Source organism: Brassica rapa, chromosome A06 (genome assembly GCF_000309985.2).
Source record: "Brassica rapa cultivar Chiifu-401-42 chromosome A06, CAAS_Brap_v3.01, whole genome shotgun sequence".
Taxonomy (NCBI): domain Eukaryota; kingdom Viridiplantae; phylum Streptophyta; class Magnoliopsida; order Brassicales; family Brassicaceae; genus Brassica; species Brassica rapa.
Window position 1 is genome coordinate 1,436,124 of NC_024800.2, and position 21,645 is coordinate 1,457,768.

The following is a 21,645-nucleotide window of genomic DNA, read 5'->3' on the forward strand; positions in this document are numbered from 1 at the left end:
GAATGATAGAATATATAATAGATTAATTAAAATATTTTAGATGGTATTTACTTTATTATAAAAAAAATCAAATACCAATAATTAAACTAGTTATTACAAAATATGAAAATAACTATAATTAATTAAAAAATAATTTACTTCTTATTATAAATATTTAGCTTATTATAATATGTTTTTAATAATAGATTGACATCTTATAATATTATAAGTAAATAATAGTATAGTTTTATTTACAACATAACTATTTATCATAAAAAAATTATTGTTATTTATTTAAAATTTTAAAATGGCTTATTATCATATAATTTAATAGTACGAAAATGTTAATTTTATAAATAATCTATTAAAATTCACTTTTCCACTTCACAAATTTTTTTTTGTATTTTTGTCAGCGAAAATACAAATTTACGTATTTAAGTTCTTTTTTATTTCACAACTTTTTTTTATTGACAAAATACTTACATAATCGTCCCATTCCACCATTCCATAAATTTACCAATCTTCGGAGAATTACACGTCTTGAATCTAGGATCTATTATTTTGAATTCTGGTGTTGTTTGTGTAAAACTAGGATCTACCATTTTACTGTAAACGAAAGGTAACGAACACATACACTAAAGTCCAATCTCAATGGTGGAAGTTATATATATATTGGGGCGAAATTAGACGCCAACAATTATATAATTGAAGTCAGCTCTTTGTTATTACAGGCAATGTAGCTAACGACGAGGTCACATATTACAATTGCCAAAACTGACTAGTTCGTTTGAAATCATTCTACTTATATAATTTGAAACCTAGTGGCGTGATGCCATAAACAATGTCGTAGGCAAGTAAGGCTACTGTTACAATCACCTGATAATCTAATGTTGAATGAAGACTTTGCACAAAGTTGACCAATACATATGTTACCTCAATTTCTTGCTTATCAAAAGCAATGAACTAAGAATAATAGTCTCCTCTAAATCTGATTCAGCTATTCAAGAAGAAATGAAGTTTCTTGATTGGTTTCTTCTTCTCTTGATCATCGCTCTTACCATTCTGAGATCAGTCCAAGCTCAAAACCAAGCAGGTTCTTGATAACATGATAATGTTTTTATTATTACTCTTTTGGAAGTGTTTTGTTTGTTTATCTTTATGGTGTTGTCATGAATAGGATTCATCAGCTTGGATTGTGGATTGGTTCCAAAGAACACCAATTATGTAGAGAAGACGACTAATATAAGATACAAATCAGATGCGGATTACATTGATAGTGGATCGGTCGGGAAGGTTAATGATGCATACAAGACTCAGTTTCAGCAACAACTTTGGTCCTTGAGAAGCTTCCCTGAGGGTCGAAGAAACTGCTACAACGTCAACGTCACAGCGAATAGCAAATATCTGATCAGAGGAAGCTTTGTGTATGGGAACTATGATGGCCTTAATCAACTCCCTAGCTTTGATCTTCATATAGGTCCTAACAAATGGTCTTCTGTTACAATAGTAGGAGTAGCAAATTTTTCAATGACCGAGATCATCCATGTCGTCACACAAGAACGTCTTCAAGTTTGTCTTGTTAAGACAGGACCAACAACACCGTTCATCTCATCGCTTGAGCTTCGTCCATTGAATAATAAAAGTTACGTCACACAAACCGGGTCATTGAAGCGCTTCGCCAGAAGATACTTTTCAAGCAGTTCAAGAGTCATAAGGTTAGACTATCTACACTGCTCAAGTTTTTCAGCACTTTCTTTTTTAAATTCCATATCACATTCTTTCTCTTACACCTAATTATCCAACATTCTTTTTAATTTTAACATGTACAATATTTTTGTTTAATAGAATTCAACACTTTACCCCATCATTTTTCTTATTCTTATTTCTTATAACTTTAGAACAACGTATTAAAGATAACTTTTGATTGAAATTAAATTAAAATAAATAACAATTACATAATTGTAATTATTATTTTCTTTTTATATTCTTAAATCATTTTTCAAATAGGAAAAATAAAAAAAATATTGTTGGAAACCATTTAACGAAAGATTATTTTTGGATCATTCTCTCAAATAGATTTTAAATTTTTGTTACCACAATAGCTCTCAAAAAATAAAATACCAAAATAGCCTATTTTTATTTTAATTTTTTAATATTTATTTATTTTTTAAAATTTGAAACCTCACTTCTTGACAAACCTTAAGTATAAATTAGTTAACCCTAAGATATAAATGTGTATTTACCTTTTAATAAAATCTTTTTGGTCATTTTCGTTCTTCATGGCCATTTTATGAAAATAAACTAAAAATATATATTCTAGAAAATTTCTCTTATTTTTAATATGTTCAAATCAAATAAAACAAGTCTTTATTTATATAATATAAAATGAAAAATTTTGGTATAAAAAAAAATATATATATATATACTATAAAATAATTAACGTCAAATAATTGGATGAAAAAATTCTAAATATCTCAACAACCAATAAAAAAAAGAACACATTATTCAATGTTTATTTGAATTTAAAATTAATTTTTACCTTCGATTAGGAACTGCTACATGTATTCAACAATTCATTGCCCTCACGCTTGTATTCAATTATTCATTGCCTCACGTTTTAGTAATTCAACTCTTTGAAAGTATTCAACATAATTAATCCCAATCATTTATATTTATCCAACATGTCCATTCTGCTGACTTAAATGTTGAATTATTTTATTTAATAAGAAACTATGGTTGTAGGTTATAAAATTTTTGTACTTGATTGATCTTTGCGTGTTCTCGAAGTAACAAATAAAAAGCATGTTTTTCCAGGTATGATGAGGACCAAAACGACCAAGCATGGAGTCCATTCTTGAATTCTGTTACCTCAACGATAAGCACTGATCTCAATGTTGATACAAGTAATAGCTTCTACGAAGTGCCTCAAGCCGTGATAAGGACTGCTGGTGTCCCGGTAAATGCCAGTGAGCCATGGAGCATACGGTGGACTCTTGATGAACCCACTGACCTCTCATATGTATACATGCATTTCGCCGAAGTCCAAACTCTAAAAGACAATGACATTAGAGAGTTTAACATTACTTACAACAATGGTATTCGTTGGTACCCGTTTTTAAGGCCTGAAAGTCTAAAAATTTCAACCATCGCCAATCCAAGGGCCATAAGTTCTCCTGATGGGAAATTTAATTTCACTTTTACAATGACTGGTAACTCAACTCTTCCTCCACTTCTCAACGCACTCGAGATTTATACAGTTGTAGACATTCTACAGCTTGAGACAGATAAGGATGAAGGTAAGCATGTTACTATGTCATTCTCTTAATCAACCTTGATTTTCTTGGTTTCTGACATGAGTTTGAATGTGATGATTAGTTTCTGCTATGATTAACATCAAGAAGACATATGGTTTAAGCAAAAAGATAAGCTGGCAAGGAGATCCGTGTGTTCCTCAGCTTTACCTGTGGGAAGGTTTGAACTGTAGTTATCCTGATTCTGAGCCATCACGGATCATATCCTTGTATGTTCTCTATTCTTCATCACAAAGGTTCTAAATTATTATGTTATGTAATTAATACAAGACTATTATATTTGGTTATGTTTCACAAATAATAGGAAATTGAATGGGAGCGAGTTGATCGGTACCATAACATCTGACATATCCAAGCTAACACAGCTAATAGAGCTGTAAGTATCTGAACTGTAACACCAAAAGCTTTGTTGTTGTTTGGAGAAAGGACTAACTCTGCAAAAACTTGTTTCTTTCTTTATTTTAATGGACAGAGATTTGTCAAAGAATGATTTATCAGGAGAGATTCCAGCATTTTTTGCTGATATGAAGTTGTTGAAACTCATGTGAGCCTCTCTCCCCCTCGCTCTTCTTCGTGTTCTGTTATAAGAGATTTAGTAAATTTATATTTTTCATAGAAACTTGAGTGGAAACCCGAAGCTTAATCTCACAGTTCCAGCCTCTCTTCAGGAACGGCTAAACAGCAAATCTTTAACACTTATGTAAGATGATTATATACTTACCTGATTTAAAAGTATATCAGACACCACCCTTCGTTACTTTCAATGGTTACAGTTTGGGTGATACCCTGAATCCGACTGTGAAAGGCAAGAGTAGTAAGACTCCAGTGGCTGCTATCGCAGCGTCAGTGGCTGGAGTGTTCGTTCTGGTAGTTATCTTGGCCATTTTCTTCGTTGTTAGAAAGAAAAAAACAAAAACCAACGCTGGTACGTTCTTGTTATTAATGAAAAAAATGAAAACCTATTCTATTCATTTCACTTACTATTGCATGATTTAACAGCTCCAGGACCCCCATCAGCCAGTCCCGGTATAGCTAAGAGTGAGACAAGATCATCCAATCCATCAATCATATCAAAGGACCGTAGGATCACCTACTCCGAGGTACTGAAGATGACTAATAACTTCCAGAGGGTTCTTGGCAAAGGAGGGTTTGGAACAGTGTACCATGGAAACTTGGATGATGCTGAAGTTGCTGTGAAAATGCTCTCTCATTCGTCAGCTCAAGGTTACAAAGAATTCAAAGCAGAGGTATGTTTAACAATGTGTTTATTGGTTTTTAAATAGTGTTAAGTTTATCAATCATGAAAATGATCCACAATTTTGTTATCTTTCTTAGGTGGAGCTTCTTTTAAGAGTTCACCACAGACACTTGGTGGGACTTGTTGGGTACTGTGATGACGGAGATAACCTGGCTCTCATCTATGAATACATGGCAAATGGAGACCTGAGGGAAAACATGTCTGGTAAACACTTCCACTGCATGATTTTGATTTTGGCTGAAACTATCTTCTTCCACAGTTTAAGACATTCAAAACTTGGTACAGGAAAACGAGGAGGCAATGTCATAACCTGGGAGAACAGGATGCAAATAGCTGTAGAGTCAGCTCAAGGTGGACACAGCTTGACTTATTCTCTATACCTTTATGTTCATGTTCTGATTATGTGTCTGTAAAGACTGAATAACCATTTTTTTTAACAGGATTGGAGTATCTGCACAATGGATGTAGGCCTCCTATGGTCCATAGAGATGTGAAAACTACCAACATCTTGTTGACTGAGCGGTACGGAGCAAAACTAGCCGACTTTGGTCTCTCGAGATCCTTCCCTATCGATGGTGAATGTCATGTCTCCACAGTGGTTGCAGGCACACCAGGCTATCTAGACCCTGAGTGAGTTGATCCATCCATCTTCCGAGTTTTCTTGTTGTGGACTGAATGTAAAATATAATATATATATATATCTCTCTGAAACTGTTTTCAGGTACTACAGAACAAACTGGCTAAGCGAGAAGAGTGACGTGTACAGCTTTGGGGTAGTGCTACTAGAGATAGTCACAAACCAGCCTGTGATAGATAAAACTCGAGAGAGACCTCATATCAATGAATGGGTTGGGTTCATGCTCACCAAAGGAGACATCAGGAGCATCATTGATCCGAAACTGATGGGAGACTATGACACAAACGGTGCTTGGAAGATCGTAGAGCTGGCTATGGCTTGTGTGAACCCCTCTTCGAACCAGAGACCAAAAATGGCACACGTTGTGATGGAGCTAAACGAGTGTGTGGCCTTGGAAATTGCGAGGAGACAGGGTAGTCAAGAGATGTACTCAAATAATTCACTTGACTATAGTCTCTCTGAGTTTGCCCCTGGAGCTAGATAACTTGAAAATGTGTTTGATGTGATTTTATGGAGAACTATTCGGTTTGTTGTTGTTTGTTTTGCTTTCCGTTGTGAAACTCTACAGTTTCTGTTTTGGCAGAAGCAATGTACGTTCAATATATTTGAAGAAGGGCTAATTGGCGAAATAGCCATTTTTTGATGATAAATTAAGGAAGTAGTGATGATTTTGACATAATTCATTGTCAGGCTTTTGTGCTTCTTCTCACCCGGTTATGCCCTTTAAAGTAATAGGTCACCGGTTTCATATTACAAAGTAAACGACGTGGTGGATTTGCGTCGCACCGTAACAATCACAAAAACATACGGAGCGCGTGACAGAGATGTATTCAACACATTATGAAAGGGGATGCAGATATATGAGTAGATAAAGATCGTAAGTGTACCAAAAACAAACGGCGAATTGACGACAATGAAACAAGTGTATTCTATACCAATTATAGAAGGTCCATACTACGTAGTATAAGGCGAATAGTATCCTTATAAATGTAGTTCCAATTGAAAGAGCATATAAATACTTTGGGTACAGTTGAAATGTGTATGACGCAAGGAAAGAACGTAGTACTTTACCCAAATGAAAGCCAAATACTCATTTTGCCAGCTTCAGATAGGCAAAATCAACAGTTACTATTTAGAACCGAACTATTCCATATGGTATACAACAATATCATAGCTAGAGTTGTGTGGGAGTTAGAAAGTACCGTACATGGGGTTGGATGAAGAGACGGGTACATATAGCGTGGGATACGTCTAATATAACAACATGGACGTGAGGCTTGGCCCTGGTCAACCAAAACCCTTTGAATGCAACAACATGATACAAACCATCAAATTTATATGAGTGTATGTTTCATGCCACATGAACAATATAGAATATAAACTTGGGAATGTAATTTACCAATATAATCACTTACAAAGACAATGACTTCTACGGTTGGGGAGAGATGGTGACATAATTAATGACAATGGCTTACAGCTACTCCATATTAAAGAGTAGGAGGAAGCCACGTAAACATGTGGAGTTAGTAAAGATATTTTTACTGTGTGGAGTTAAACAAATGGTGTAAATTAGTAGTTGTATCAATAAATGTTGTATTCCATCTTCTTATCAATGCAAGTCAATCTGAAGAAACTCAAAGCAATGAGGTTGAGAATTTATAAACCCTAATCCAATATCAATCCCAATCTTTCGTAAACTAAACTCAAATTTCGAAATACAAGTAATATTCATTTCTATTCTACATGTACATATAGAATAGAAAATGTGACAAACGATATAACAAATACAAATATATTGTTCAAATTTTGAAGTGTTTGTGATTGCAAGGAATGTGGTAATGCTTACACTAAACTCAAATGTTGATATGGCTATGCCTTCATGGAAGGTGGTAATGCTTGCCCCAATGTCAATTCCAATCGTACATAAACTAAACCCTATCAACTAATCACTAAACCCTACACGGAAATATAAACCCTAATTCAATGTCAACTCCAATCTTTCATAAACTAAACCCTCGCCACTAATACTAAATCCTACATGGAAATATAAACCCTAATCTAATGCCCCAACTTTAATGTCAACCCCAATCTTTCATAAATTAAATCCAAATTTCGAAATACAAGTAACATGCATTTCCATTCTACATGAGCATATAAAATAGAAAAGGTGAATATATAGTTGCTATCTAAAGATCATCTTAATATATTTCTCAAATGTTGATATGGATATATCTTCGTGAAAAATGGTAATGTTTGCCCCAATGTAATTGTACATAAACTAAACCATATCAACTAATCCCAGAAATATAAACCCTAATCCAAAGTTAACCCCAATCTTTCATAAACGAAACTCTAACCACTAATTACTAAACCCTACATGGAAATATAAACTCTAATCTAATATGAACCCCAATCTTTCATAAACTAAACCCAAATTTCAAAATTTTATCATATAGAATAGAAAAGGTAAAAATCAATATAGCATAGTGCATATATATTATTCAAATTTTGAAGTGTCTATGATTAATTGGAATGGGCTAATGCTTACACCAAATTTCGATTGACTGTAGCGAAAAGAAATGAAGATTGACGGTATTAGAGAAAAGAGGTGCAAGAGACAACATCATATAAATATCATTCAACATCACATTGTATTCTTTTTAATTTGATGTCATAATAAATTCTATTCCATTTAAATTCAATATATTATTTCTCTTTACAAAATCATATACAGACTAATATAAAACATATGTATACACCAATTCAGAACTCATATCAATAGAACATGAAACAACAACGAACAAGATGAAACCTCTCTTTCAAGCATCAAATGAAATATAACTTACTAAATAATACATTATATATTAATAAAAATGGCAAATAAGAGAAAAACCAAATTTGAAGGAAAGACAATCTATTCCATTTCATAAAGTAGTATATAAATACTATTACCCTTCCAACTCATCCATGACAAACCTGAAGAACAAAATAAAAATGAAGACACACGTTCGTTTACAAGTTGGAAGGAAATAATAGCATATGAGATAGGCTACAAGTATATGAATTACTTTATGCTTAGGTTATATGTTTAGTTGTGTCAATCTCAAATAGCCTATGCGAGTAAAGAAGTAACATATGCATTTAGAATTGTACCATCTGATATAATATAGAATTTATATATATGGAATGAAACATATGGTCAGATGGAATGAAAAGCGAATAGTATATTAGTTCTGATATGATTCTTCAGAAATAGCAGAGGAATGGAATGACAGGTAGCCAATCTTTAAAACTAAGATTTCCCATTTCAAATAGCACAAGATCCATAAGATATTCCATTTCACAGAGAAGTAAACTTATTTATCGTAAAAGAGACTTTTCATTCCATAATTACTATCCTCCCTTCGCAGTAAACATATGAGTACGACGAACCAAAAAATTTCAACCTTAAATCAATTTGTTTACCTCAGATTACCAGATCAGATATGCAACAGAAACGCTGAGTTAGATTTATCAACTTAGAATAGACTAGGGCTGAATCTATTCCAAATAGGGGAAATGAAATTGAAACAATTGAATATACGTTAGAAAACAGAAAAGTTACAATATTACAACAGATCTCAACCTAATCGCCGATATGAAAGAGATGAGGTTCTGGTGATCGTTCACGCCGATCACACTTACGAACTCTTCTCGCAACCAATTTAATTGTACATAAACTAAACCATATCAACTAATCCCAGAAATATAAACCCTAATCCAAAGTTAACCCCAATCTTTCATAAACGAAACTCTAACCACTAATTACTAAACCCTACATGGAAATATAAACTCTAATCTAATATGAACCCCAATCTTTCATAAACTAAACCCAAATTTCAAAATTTTATCATATAGAATAGAAAAGGTAAAAATCAATATAGCATAGTGCATATATATTATTCAAATTTTGAAGTGTCTATGATTAATTGGAATGGGCTAATGCTTACACCAAATTTCGATTGACTGTAGCGAAAAGAAATGAAGATTGACGGTATTAGAGAAAAGAGGTGCAAGAGACAACATCATATAAATATCATTCAACATCACATTGTATTCTTTTTAATTTGATGTCATAATAAATTCTATTCCATTTAAATTCAATATATTATTTCTCTTTACAAAATCATATACAGACTAATATAAAACATATGTATACACCAATTCAGAACTCATATCAATAGAACATGAAACAACAACGAACAAGATGAAACCTCTCTTTCAAGCATCAAATGAAATATAACTTACTAAATAATACATTATATATTAATAAAAATGGCAAATAAGAGAAAAACCAAATTTGAAGGAAAGACAATCTATTCCATTTCATAAAGTAGTATATAAATACTATTACCCTTCCAACTCATCCATGACAAACCTGAAGAACAAAATAAAAATGAAGACACACGTTCGTTTACAAGTTGGAAGGAAATAATAGCATATGAGATAGGCTACAAGTATATGAATTACTTTATGCTTAGGTTATATGTTTAGTTGTGTCATTCTCAAATAGCCTATGCGAGTAAAGAAGTAACATATGCATTTAGAATTGTACCATCTGATATAATATAGAATTTATATATATGGAATGAAACATATGGTCAGATGGAATGAAAAGCGAATAGTATATTAGTTCTGATATGATTCTTCAGAAATAGCAGAGGAATGGAATGACAGGTAGCCAATCTTTAAAACTAAGATTTCCCATTTCAAATAGCACAAGATCCATAAGATATTCCATTTCACAGAGAAGTAAACTTATTTATCGTAAAAGAGACTTTTCATTCCATAATTACTATCCTCCCTTCGCAGTAAACATATGAGTACGACGAACCAAAAAATTTCAACCTTAAATCAATTTGTTTACCTCAGATTACCAGATCAGATATGCAACAGAAACGCTGAGTTAGATTTATCAACTTAGAATAGACTAGGGCTGAATCTATTCCAAATAGGGGAAATGAAATTGAAACAATTGAATATACGTTAGAAAACAGAAAAGTTACAATATTACAACAGATCTCAACCTAATCGCCGATATGAAAGAGATGAGGTTCTGGTGATCGTTCACGCCGATCACACTTACGAACTCTTCTCGCAACCAATTTAATTGTACATAAACTAAACCATATCAACTAATCCCAGAAATATAAACCCTAATCCAAAGTTAACCCCAATCTTTCATAAACGAAACTCTAACCACTAATTACTAAACCCTACATGGAAATATAAACTCTAATCTAATATGAACCCCAATCTTTCATAAACTAAACCCAAATTTCAAAATTTTATCATATAGAATAGAAAAGGTAAAAATCAATATAGCATAGTGCATATATATTATTCAAATTTTGAAGTGTCTATGATTAATTGGAATGGGCTAATGCTTACACCAAATTTCGATTGACTGTAGCGAAAAGAAATGAAGATTGACGGTATTAGAGAAAAGAGGTGCAAGAGACAACATCATATAAATATCATTCAACATCACATTGTATTCTTTTTAATTTGATGTCATAATAAATTCTATTCCATTTAAATTCAATATATTATTTCTCTTTACAAAATCATATACAGACTAATATAAAACATATGTATACACCAATTCAGAACTCATATCAATAGAACATGAAACAACAACGAACAAGATGAAACCTCTCTTTCAAGCATCAAATGAAATATAACTTACTAAATAATACATTATATATTAATAAAAATGGCAAATAAGAGAAAAACCAAATTTGAAGGAAAGACAATCTATTCCATTTCATAAAGTAGTATATAAATACTATTACCCTTCCAACTCATCCATGACAAACCTGAAGAACAAAATAAAAATGAAGACACACGTTCGTTTACAAGTTGGAAGGAAATAATAGCATATGAGATAGGCTACAAGTATATGAATTACTTTATGCTTAGGTTATATGTTTAGTTGTGTCATTCTCAAATAGCCTATGCGAGTAAAGAAGTAACATATGCATTTAGAATTGTACCATCTGATATAATATAGAATTTATATATATGGAATGAAACATATGGTCAGATGGAATGAAAAGCGAATAGTATATTAGTTCTGATATGATTCTTCAGAAATAGCAGAGGAATGGAATGACAGGTAGCCAATCTTTAAAACTAAGATTTCCCATTTCAAATAGCACAAGATCCATAAGATATTCCATTTCACAGAGAAGTAAACTTATTTATCGTAAAAGAGACTTTTCATTCCATAATTACTATCCTCCCTTCGCAGTAAACATATGAGTACGACGAACCAAAAAATTTCAACCTTAAATCAATTTGTTTACCTCAGATTACCAGATCAGATATGCAACAGAAACGCTGAGTTAGATTTATCAACTTAGAATAGACTAGGGCTGAATCTATTCCAAATAGGGGAAATGAAATTGAAACAATTGAATATACGTTAGAAAACAGAAAAGTTACAATATTACAACAGATCTCAACCTAATCGCCGATATGAAAGAGATGAGGTTCTGGTGATCGTTCACGCCGATCACACTTACGAACTCTTCTCGCAACCAATTTAATTGTACATAAACTAAACCATATCAACTAATCCCAGAAATATAAACCCTAATCCAAAGTTAACCCCAATCTTTCATAAACGAAACTCTAACCACTAATTACTAAACCCTACATGGAAATATAAACTCTAATCTAATATGAACTCCAATCTTTCATAAACTAAACCCAAATTTCAAAATTTTATCATATAGAATAGAAAAGGTAAAAATCAATATAGCATAGTGCATATATATTATTCAAATTTTGAAGTGTCTATGATTAATTGGAATGGGCTAATGCTTACACCAAATTTCGATTGACTGTAGCGAAAAGAAATGAAGATTGACGGTATTAGAGAAAAGAGGTGCAAGAGACAACATCATATAAATATCATTCAACATCACATTGTATTCTTTTTAATTTGATGTCATAATAAATTCTATTCCATTTAAATTCAATATATTATTTCTCTTTACAAAATCATATACAGACTAATATAAAACATATGTATACACCAATTCAGAACTCATATCAATAGAACATGAAACAACAACGAACAAGATGAAACCTCTCTTTCAAGCATCAAATGAAATATAACTTACTAAATAATACATTATATATTAATAAAAATGGCAAATAAGAGAAAAACCAAATTTGAAGGAAAGACAATCTATTCCATTTCATAAAGTAGTATATAAATACTATTACCCTTCCAACTCATCCATGACAAACCTGAAGAACAAAATAAAAATGAAGACACACGTTCGTTTACAAGTTGGAAGGAAATAATAGCATATGAGATAGGCTACAAGTATATGAATTACTTTATGCTTAGGTTATATGTTTAGTTGTGTCATTCTCAAATAGCCTATGCGAGTAAAGAAGTAACATATGCATTTAGAATTGTACCATCTGATATAATATAGAATTTATATATATGGAATGAAACATATGGTCAGATGGAATGAAAAGCGAATAGTATATTAGTTCTGATATGATTCTTCAGAAATAGCAGAGGAATGGAATGACAGGTAGCCAATCTTTAAAACTAAGATTTCCCATTTCAAATAGCACAAGATCCATAAGATATTCCATTTCACAGAGAAGTAAACTTATTTATCGTAAAAGAGACTTTTCATTCCATAATTACTATCCTCCCTTCGCAGTAAACATATGAGTACGACGAACCAAAAAATTTCAACCTTAAATCAATTTGTTTACCTCAGATTACCAGATCAGATATGCAACAGAAACGCTGAGTTAGATTTATCAACTTAGAATAGACTAGGGCTGAATCTATTCCAAATAGGGGAAATGAAATTGAAACAATTGAATATACGTTAGAAAACAGAAAAGTTACAATATTACAACAGATCTCAACCTAATCGCCGATATGAAAGAGATGAGGTTCTGGTGATCGTTCACGCCGATCACACTTACGAACTCTTCTCGCAACCAATTTAATTGTACATAAACTAAACCATATCAACTAATCCCAGAAATATAAACCCTAATCCAAAGTTAACCCCAATCTTTCATAAACGAAACTCTAACCACTAATTACTAAACCCTACATGGAAATATAAACTCTAATCTAATATGAACTCCAATCTTTCATAAACTAAACCCAAATTTCAAAATTTTATCATATAGAATAGAAAAGGTAAAAATCAATATAGCATAGTGCATATATATTATTCAAATTTTGAAGTGTCTATGATTAATTGGAATGGGCTAATGCTTACACCAAATTTCGATTGACTGTAGCGAAAAGAAATGAAGATTGACGGTATTAGAGAAAAGAGGTGCAAGAGACAACATCATATAAATATCATTCAACATCACATTGTATTCTTTTTAATTTGATGTCATAATAAATTCTATTCCATTTAAATTCAATATATTATTTCTCTTTACAAAATCATATACAGACTAATATAAAACATATGTATACACCAATTCAGAACTCATATCAATAGAACATGAAACAACAACGAACAAGATGAAACCTCTCTTTCAAGCATCAAATGAAATATAACTTACTAAATAATACATTATATATTAATAAAAATGGCAAATAAGAGAAAAACCAAATTTGAAGGAAAGACAATCTATTCCATTTCATAAAGTAGTATATAAATACTATTACCCTTCCAACTCATCCATGACAAACCTGAAGAACAAAATAAAAATGAAGACACACGTTCGTTTACAAGTTGGAAGGAAATAATAGCATATGAGATAGGCTACAAGTATATGAATTACTTTATGCTTAGGTTATATGTTTAGTTGTGTCATTCTCAAATAGCCTATGCGAGTAAAGAAGTAACATATGCATTTAGAATTGTACCATCTGATATAATATAGAATTTATATATATGGAATGAAACATATGGTCAGATGGAATGAAAAGCGAATAGTATATTAGTTCTGATATGATTCTTCAGAAATAGCAGAGGAATGGAATGACAGGTAGCCAATCTTTAAAACTAAGATTTCCCATTTCAAATAGCACAAGATCCATAAGATATTCCATTTCACAGAGAAGTAAACTTATTTATCGTAAAAGAGACTTTTCATTCCATAATTACTATCCTCCCTTCGCAGTAAACATATGAGTACGACGAACCAAAAAATTTCAACCTTAAATCAATTTGTTTACCTCAGATTACCAGATCAGATATGCAACAGAAACGCTGAGTTAGATTTATCAACTTAGAATAGACTAGGGCTGAATCTATTCCAAATAGGGGAAATGAAATTGAAACAATTGAATATACGTTAGAAAACAGAAAAGTTACAATATTACAACAGATCTCAACCTAATCGCCGATATGAAAGAGATGAGGTTCTGGTGATCGTTCACGCCGATCACACTTACGAACTCTTCTCGCAACCAATTTCACAAGCACATACGATTTCCCCTTTACAACACACTTCTTGGAGTCGAAGAAACACAGAGGAGGCCGACAGTGATGATTGTGGAGAGAAAATCGGTGGTTTGGAAGAAGGCCAACAGTGGCAATTGTGAAAAGGGAAGATGTGAAGTCGAGTAAGCCACGATTTACCTTTGTAGAGTTAATAATTAATTTTTGTTTTATTTTTTTTAGCAGGTTACGCCGGTTGAGGATAAGGGTATTACAGTATTAATATGTATATGTAACAGCGTGTATATGTCTGTTAGGGGAAATAGTTACTTGGTGAATTATGCTTTTTTTCATAGCTATAGAGCCCAATTACCCTTTGAAGAAATCCATTTGTTATTTTCTTTTGTTTTTTTTTAACACAACTTTCTTTCATTAACTTTAACTTGCTTGCATACAAAAGATAGAGGGAATTATCCATCCTCTTTGATTAAAAAGATAAACTACAACAGCATAACATAAAATAGGTCTTCAAAAGAAGAAGATGACAGCGAACTCAAGACGATGCTTGAATGCGTCAATGTAGCTTTCACGACATGGTCGGACAGCAGAGAACTAGTCACCTTATATTGTGACGTTAACACCCAATCCGCACCTCGGAATATCGTCGAAACGAAGTCCGCTGCATCTTCAGGCCCCGAACAGACCGCTACGCAAGATAGCAAGACGGTTATAGATATGGGTGGACACTTCCATTTAATGTTTGGAAGGGAAACACTCCTTAAAAAGGAGATAGTGGATAAAATGGTTCTCTTCTCCAAAGAGAAAGAGGTGAATGTTGATGAAGATGATCCTGATAAACTCTTCGCACAAGAGAGATAAGATGTATGTAGAACGGCTTCAGTAAAGATTTCAGTGACACCACAAAAATTCTTTAGACAAATAATCATTAGGCTGGACAAATAATAGTTAAACACCACTAGACTCACCAAGCCCAGTTTCAATACATGAAGGCCCAGCCCAAGAGAAATAGGAACATGACCTTGTCTGGATATTGCGAGTACGACGGAGGAAGCACGGTGGAGGAAGGGAAGCTTCGGCGAGAGGACAGGGGAAGCAGGCGGTGGAGATGGTGACGGATCTGGCTGGTGAGGCGCAGTTCCGTTTGGATGACAGGCGTCGACCCCAGAACGGGATGGATATTCGTCGCGAGATAGATAGACGTAGCAGGAACAGCGACATCGATGAAGAACATCGATGGTTATTTTCTTTTGTTATTTGTGTTGAATTAATAAGACTCGGATGGATGTCCCTTGTGATAAACTATATTTTTATACATAGAACCTTCGACCAAAAAATATTATACATATAACATAACATATACAATTTTCTGTGTGTGTCTTTTTATACCGTCAACCAGGGGCGAAGCCATGTTAAGAGGTTCTGGTGGCATGTGCACCTACAAATTTATTGATATTAAAAAAATTACAGCTGAAAGTACTAAAGTTTCACTGGATTAAATGGTAAAAACCAGTCTATATATGCACCCATAAAATCCTGAGTTCAAGTTAACCATACATGCAGATTTATGTTTATGATCAATAATGCACCCAATCTTCTGGATTCGCCCCTGCCAACGTATCATTATTTGTTAACATTTTTTTTCTACCCATTTACCGCTTTTCTAATCAATCAAACAGAAGTACCCATCTACTCTTGTTCTTGATTAATTTTGGGAAACCAGTTTTCAAAGGAAGGTCAGGAGGTGAAGAATTTATATGTAAAAACTCTAATAAGCTACGTTGGAACTATACCAACTATTTTATTAATTTATAGAGTTTATTTTTTTTTAATTTATTTTTTAGATTTATATCGAAAACATAAATAATAAATATTTTTTTAAAGGTCTTAAAAATGGAGAGTATCTCACGGAAGTTTCTACCCTTCCAGCAACAAAAAAAGCAGAAGTAAAACAGCGGACGTAAATAATTTTAGGTTGCTTTGGCATGCACATTAATATATGATAATAAACTCAGTTCTCTAACTCAATTACCCTAAAGAAAACAAAAACAAAACACTTATGAAGATATGATCGTTGACTTTTGACGGTGGAGATTCAATTAGTAAACTTCCTCTACAACGACCAAGAGACTGATCAAACAGTGAAGTGCTAAATAATTCATCCTTTTCCCATGTCGACAAAACTAAAGCGTGTTATTATGAGTTGACTTAGTCAGCTTTTTTTGCAATTTGATGAAAGACGTGAGTGAGTTTTTGACCACTTCATCATTCTTGTCATTTTTCTCTCAACTTGCTTTGCCGAATCATTTTGCACCTTACAAAATTTCTCGTCGATCATATTATTCGATTCATACTAGTATTTGACTTTTGAAATATAGTTCCTATAATCTCAAACTCATACGCATTGCTTGCTATCTCAAAAATAAAATAGATCTCTCCAAAGTGGAGAGTGAGGAAAAAAAATGGAGAGACATTGTGTGTTCATTGCTACTTTCATGCTGATACTTCATCTTGTTCAAGCTCAAGATTCAACCGGTACGTACATTTTCTTGTACTTGATAATATTTATATATGTGTGGTTTTTAGATTTTAAGATCTTTTTTAATCCATTATATATCGTCTCATTAGGGTTCATCAATGTGGGTTGCGGTTTACCCCCTCATGAGTCTCCTTACAACGCACTCCCAACCGGTTTATCATATACATCAGATATCGGTTTAGTTAACACTGGTAAAACCGGTCAAATCGCCAAGGAGTTTGAGCCCAACTACACTAAACCGTTAACGACACTGAGATATTTTCCAGATGGAGTACGTAACTGCTACACTCTCAATGTCACACGCGACACCAAGTACCTGATCATGGCCAAGTTCGTATATGGAAACTACGATGGTCTTAAGACCGACCCAAACTTTGACCTTTACTTCGGTCCGAATATTTGGACAACCGTGTCTAAAAATGATACTAGAGAGGAGATCATTCATGTGACGAAATCTAATTCTCTACAGGTATGTCTTGTTAAGACAGGAACAAGTATACCTTTCATAAATATCTTGGAGCTACGACCATTGCGGAGTACTGCGTACGTTACTCAAAGCGGCTCGTTGAAGTACTTATTCAGGGTGTACCTTAGCAACTCCCGTCTTGGTATACGGTACGAAATGATACAAACTTTCCACGTTACACAAAACATAAGTGTTTTTAATTATTTTTATTATAATTAGAGAAGAAAACTTATATATTTCTTCAAACTAAAGCACAATTTTGTTTATCAAAATAAAAATTTAAATTTAAATTTTCCTTTTGATTTAAATAGATTGCTAGTACGTTTGGGTGTTCGTGTACTCATTCCACTTTGGTTTGGGTTTATCCAGATTTCATGTTTTTGGGAGCATACTTTTAAGTCTCATTCTGTTAATATACATAAAAATTGTTTTCCATTCAGGTTTGATAAGACTATGTTGGGTTCATTTTGAATTTACTTTTGGTTCACTTCCGATTTTTGGGTTCGGTTTTTATACTCACCTCTAATTGCTAGTGTGTTTTCTTTCAAGTGAGAACTTCAGTCTATATTTTTGAAAACTAAAAATTCTCTTGCAACTTGCAAAACACAAACAGAAGAGAAATTAAATATTATATTAATTAATGTGGTCTAATACAAAATTGTGGCAGGTATCCAGATGATATCTATGATAGAGCATGGTTTCCATACTTCGACGAGAAATCATGGACACAAGTAACAACGAATCTAACAGTAAACATTACCAATAATTATGAGTTACCACAAGGGGTAGCAGCAACGGGCGCAACACCTCTAAACGATGCCGAGACATTAAACATTACATGGGACGTGGAGCCTCCTACTGCAAAGTTCTACACCTACATGCACTTTGCAGAGCTTCAGACTCTACGAGCCAACGATACAAGGGAATTCAACACGACTATGAATGGAAAATATTCATATGGACCTTATACTCCTACACCATTAAAAATCGAAACAGTACTCGACGTAAAACCAGAGGAATGTGATGAAGGGGCATGTCTTTTGCAGCTTGTGAGGACATCCAAATCAACTCTTCCTCCTCTACTTAATGCTATTGAGGCTTTCACTGAGATTAATTTCCCGCAAATGGAGACAGATGGAGATGATGGTATGTAGATTTCAGTTCTTGATCGTATCTACAAATGTTTTACATTTTTGTGTATTGATTCTTGATAACATCAAGCTTTACAATCGCAGTTTACGGTATCAAGAATGTTCAAGATAGTTATGGACTGGATAGAATCAGTTGGCAAGGAGACCCATGTGTGCCCATACAGTTTTTGTGGGATGGTCTAAATTGCGATAACTCTGATAATTCTACTCCACCAATAATAACTTCCTTGTAAGATAAATCATTCAATAGTTTCTTACTTTTAAGGTTTATGTCAATTTTGAACTGGATATCTCACATTTTATGTCTCCAGAAACTTATCTTCAAGTGGACTAGTTGGGACTATCACACAAGCAATTCAAAACCTTACTCACCTGGAAAAGTTGTAAGCATCTTCACGGTCTACCAAACTTAAAATTTGTTTAGACTTTGGATATGGATAACATTTGATATGTTTTATACTTTGTTAATGGTAGGGACTTGTCAAATAACAATTTGACCGGAGAAATACCTGAATTTCTTGCTGATATAAAATCACTTTTGTTCATGTAAGTCTCTCATGAGATATTACCATTCTGACATTTTCTTTTGGCTAAGCTTTCTCCTAAGCATGATTGTTTATGTTTTGATGTTTTATCTACTATATCAGAGACTTAAGTGGTAATAATATCACTGGCTCAGTCCCTCCCTCAATTCTTCAGAAGAAAGGAATGAAGTTAAAGTAAGCTGTTATTTATATTTCAATTGCTATCACACGACTTAGTGTCATTGCAGCATCTTTAATACCACTCGCATTTTGCAGTGTCAACAACAACCCTCATCTTCTTTGCCCTGCTGGTTCATGTGTGAACAACGGAGGGGATAAACATAAGAAAAAGAGTATCATTGTACCCGTGGTTGCATCGGTTGCTTCACTAGCCGTTCTTATTGGAGCATTCATCATGTTCCTTGTTCTCAGAAAGAAAAAAGCGTCAAAACTTGAAGGTATCAGTCAATAAATAAACTCATGAGTGATATCAAAACATACATACTTATCCATGGTATATGCAATCATCAGATGGAAGATCATCTCAACAGGCAATAATGACAAAGAATAGAAGATTTACTTACTCAGAAGTTATGACAATGACAAATAACTTCCAAAGAGTCCTCGGTAAAGGAGGGTTTGGAATCGTGTATCATGGTGTTGTGAATGGTACAGAACAAGTAGCTGTTAAGATTCTTTCCCATTCATCATCTCAAGGATACAAACAATTCAAAGCTGAGGTAGATTTCTCACCTTCATCACTACTTTAAACGAAACTATCTTTAATATCATAAATTTTTTGAATTATGGTTTGGTGTTTAGGTAGAACTTCTTCTTAGAGTTCATCACAAGAATTTGGTTGGTCTTGTTGGATATTGTGACGAAAATGATAAGTTGGCTCTCATTTATGAATACATGGCCAATGGAGATTTAAAAGAACATATGTCAGGTAAGCAGACATAAATAATAACCAATTGTATTATTGTAATTTTATATATACATTTCTCTATTTAAAATACAGGAACACGTAACCGCTTTCTTTTAAATTGGGGAACTAGACTAAAAATAGTCATCGACTCTGCACAAGGTAATATTATTTCTATGATTTTTTGATGCTTGTTTTTTTTTTTTGCTTTTCATTTGATTAAACTTTCTTAATGTTGTGACATAGGACTTGAGTATTTGCATAATGGATGTACACCACCAATGGTTCATAGAGACGTCAAAACCACAAACATACTGTTGAATGAACATTTTGAGGCCAAACTTGCTGATTTTGGACTTTCAAGGTCATTTCCAACTGAAGGTGGAACTCATGTGTCAACAGTTGTTGCTGGAACTCCTGGATATCTAGATCCCGAGTAAGTATAACTTCTTAAAAACATTATACATGTTTTTCAATGAGAAAGAAAACTGATAAAAAAAATTATCTTCTAATTCATTCCAGATACTATAGAACAAACTGGTTGACAGAGAAGAGTGATGTTTATAGTTTCGGAATAGTATTGTTGGAGATCATCACAAACCGACATGTGATCGATCAAAGCCGTGAAAAGGCACATATTGCAGAATGGGTGGGATTAATGCTTATAAAAGGAGATATAATAAGCATTATGGATCCAAGTCTAAATGGAGATTATGATTCTGGTTCTGTGTGGAAAGCTGTTGAACTAGCAATGTCTTGTCTGAATCCTTCTTCAACGAGAAGGCCTACCATGAGTCAAGTTGTTATTGGATTAAAAGAGTGTCTTGCATCTGAAAACTCAAGAGGAGGAGCGAGTAGGGATATGGACTCAAAGAGTTCAATAGAAGTGAGCTTGACCTTTGATACTGATGTGAACCCAACAGCTCGGTAGATTACATGAAAAATTATTATAAGGCACCACATGAGTTTCTCTGTTTGTTGTGTCTGTTTTGTGTAACTATCTTCAGACTCGTATGTTTCCACAGGCACTCACATTCTCTTATTATAAAAGTGTAAATCAATACTATTACCTATTCATCAAGATTCCAGTTTCTGTATTTCTTGATTCCCATTAAGTTGTAGTCATTTGTCCTTTACACCATGGAGATGCAAATGAAAATGCCAAAACAACTGCCTTCAAATGAATTTACCTCAATTCTTCATAAAATTCTAGTAAAATAAGCTTTATACCTCTAAGCGTGGAACATGAGAAATCTTATAATCCTAGGGGACTTATAAAAGAACTCAAACTCTCTTTATTTAGTCATCTCCCAGGTCAAAAATATGTTTAACCATCACAATACCTATATTATCCCTAAGGAAGAAGACAATTAATATATGTGATGATGCTTAGAATCTAAACT

The 21,645-nt window shown here is 33.2% G+C and overlaps 2 protein-coding genes across 3 annotated transcripts; both read left to right on the forward strand.

Moving 5' to 3' along the window:
• Positions 1-354: 354 nt before the first annotated feature.
• Positions 355-14,389, forward strand: LOC103871250 (probable LRR receptor-like serine/threonine-protein kinase At1g51860). Of its 2 annotated transcripts, XM_009149477.2 has the most exons (13): positions 356-1,072; positions 1,157-1,694; positions 2,794-3,275; positions 3,355-3,499; positions 3,595-3,666; positions 3,763-3,834; positions 3,907-3,990; positions 4,064-4,215; positions 4,290-4,537; positions 4,626-4,752; positions 4,834-4,899; positions 4,989-5,178; positions 5,270-14,389. In XM_009149477.2, exons 1-13 carry the CDS (start codon positions 874-876, stop codon positions 5,667-5,669), a joined length of 2,775 nt encoding a protein of 924 aa, XP_009147725.2. In that variant the 5' UTR covers positions 356-873; the 3' UTR covers positions 5,670-14,389. The 2 variants fall into 2 exon arrangements, with proteins under 2 accessions (XP_018515540.2, XP_009147725.2); XM_018660024.2 differs by having other exon boundaries at positions 355-1,072; positions 4,626-4,899.
• Positions 14,390-16,185: 1,796 nt separating this feature from the next.
• On the forward strand, positions 16,186-21,339 carry LOC103871255 (probable LRR receptor-like serine/threonine-protein kinase At1g51820). Its single transcript, XM_009149482.3, has 13 exons — positions 16,186-17,172; positions 17,266-17,791; positions 18,310-18,788; positions 18,878-19,022; positions 19,105-19,176; positions 19,268-19,339; positions 19,441-19,512; positions 19,594-19,775; positions 19,849-20,057; positions 20,140-20,266; positions 20,339-20,404; positions 20,489-20,678; positions 20,765-21,339. The coding sequence occupies exons 1-13, from the start codon at positions 17,100-17,102 to the stop codon at positions 21,171-21,173; spliced, it is 2,622 nt and encodes an 873-aa protein (XP_009147730.1). The 5' UTR covers positions 16,186-17,099; the 3' UTR covers positions 21,174-21,339.
• Positions 21,340-21,645: the final 306 nt, after the last annotated feature.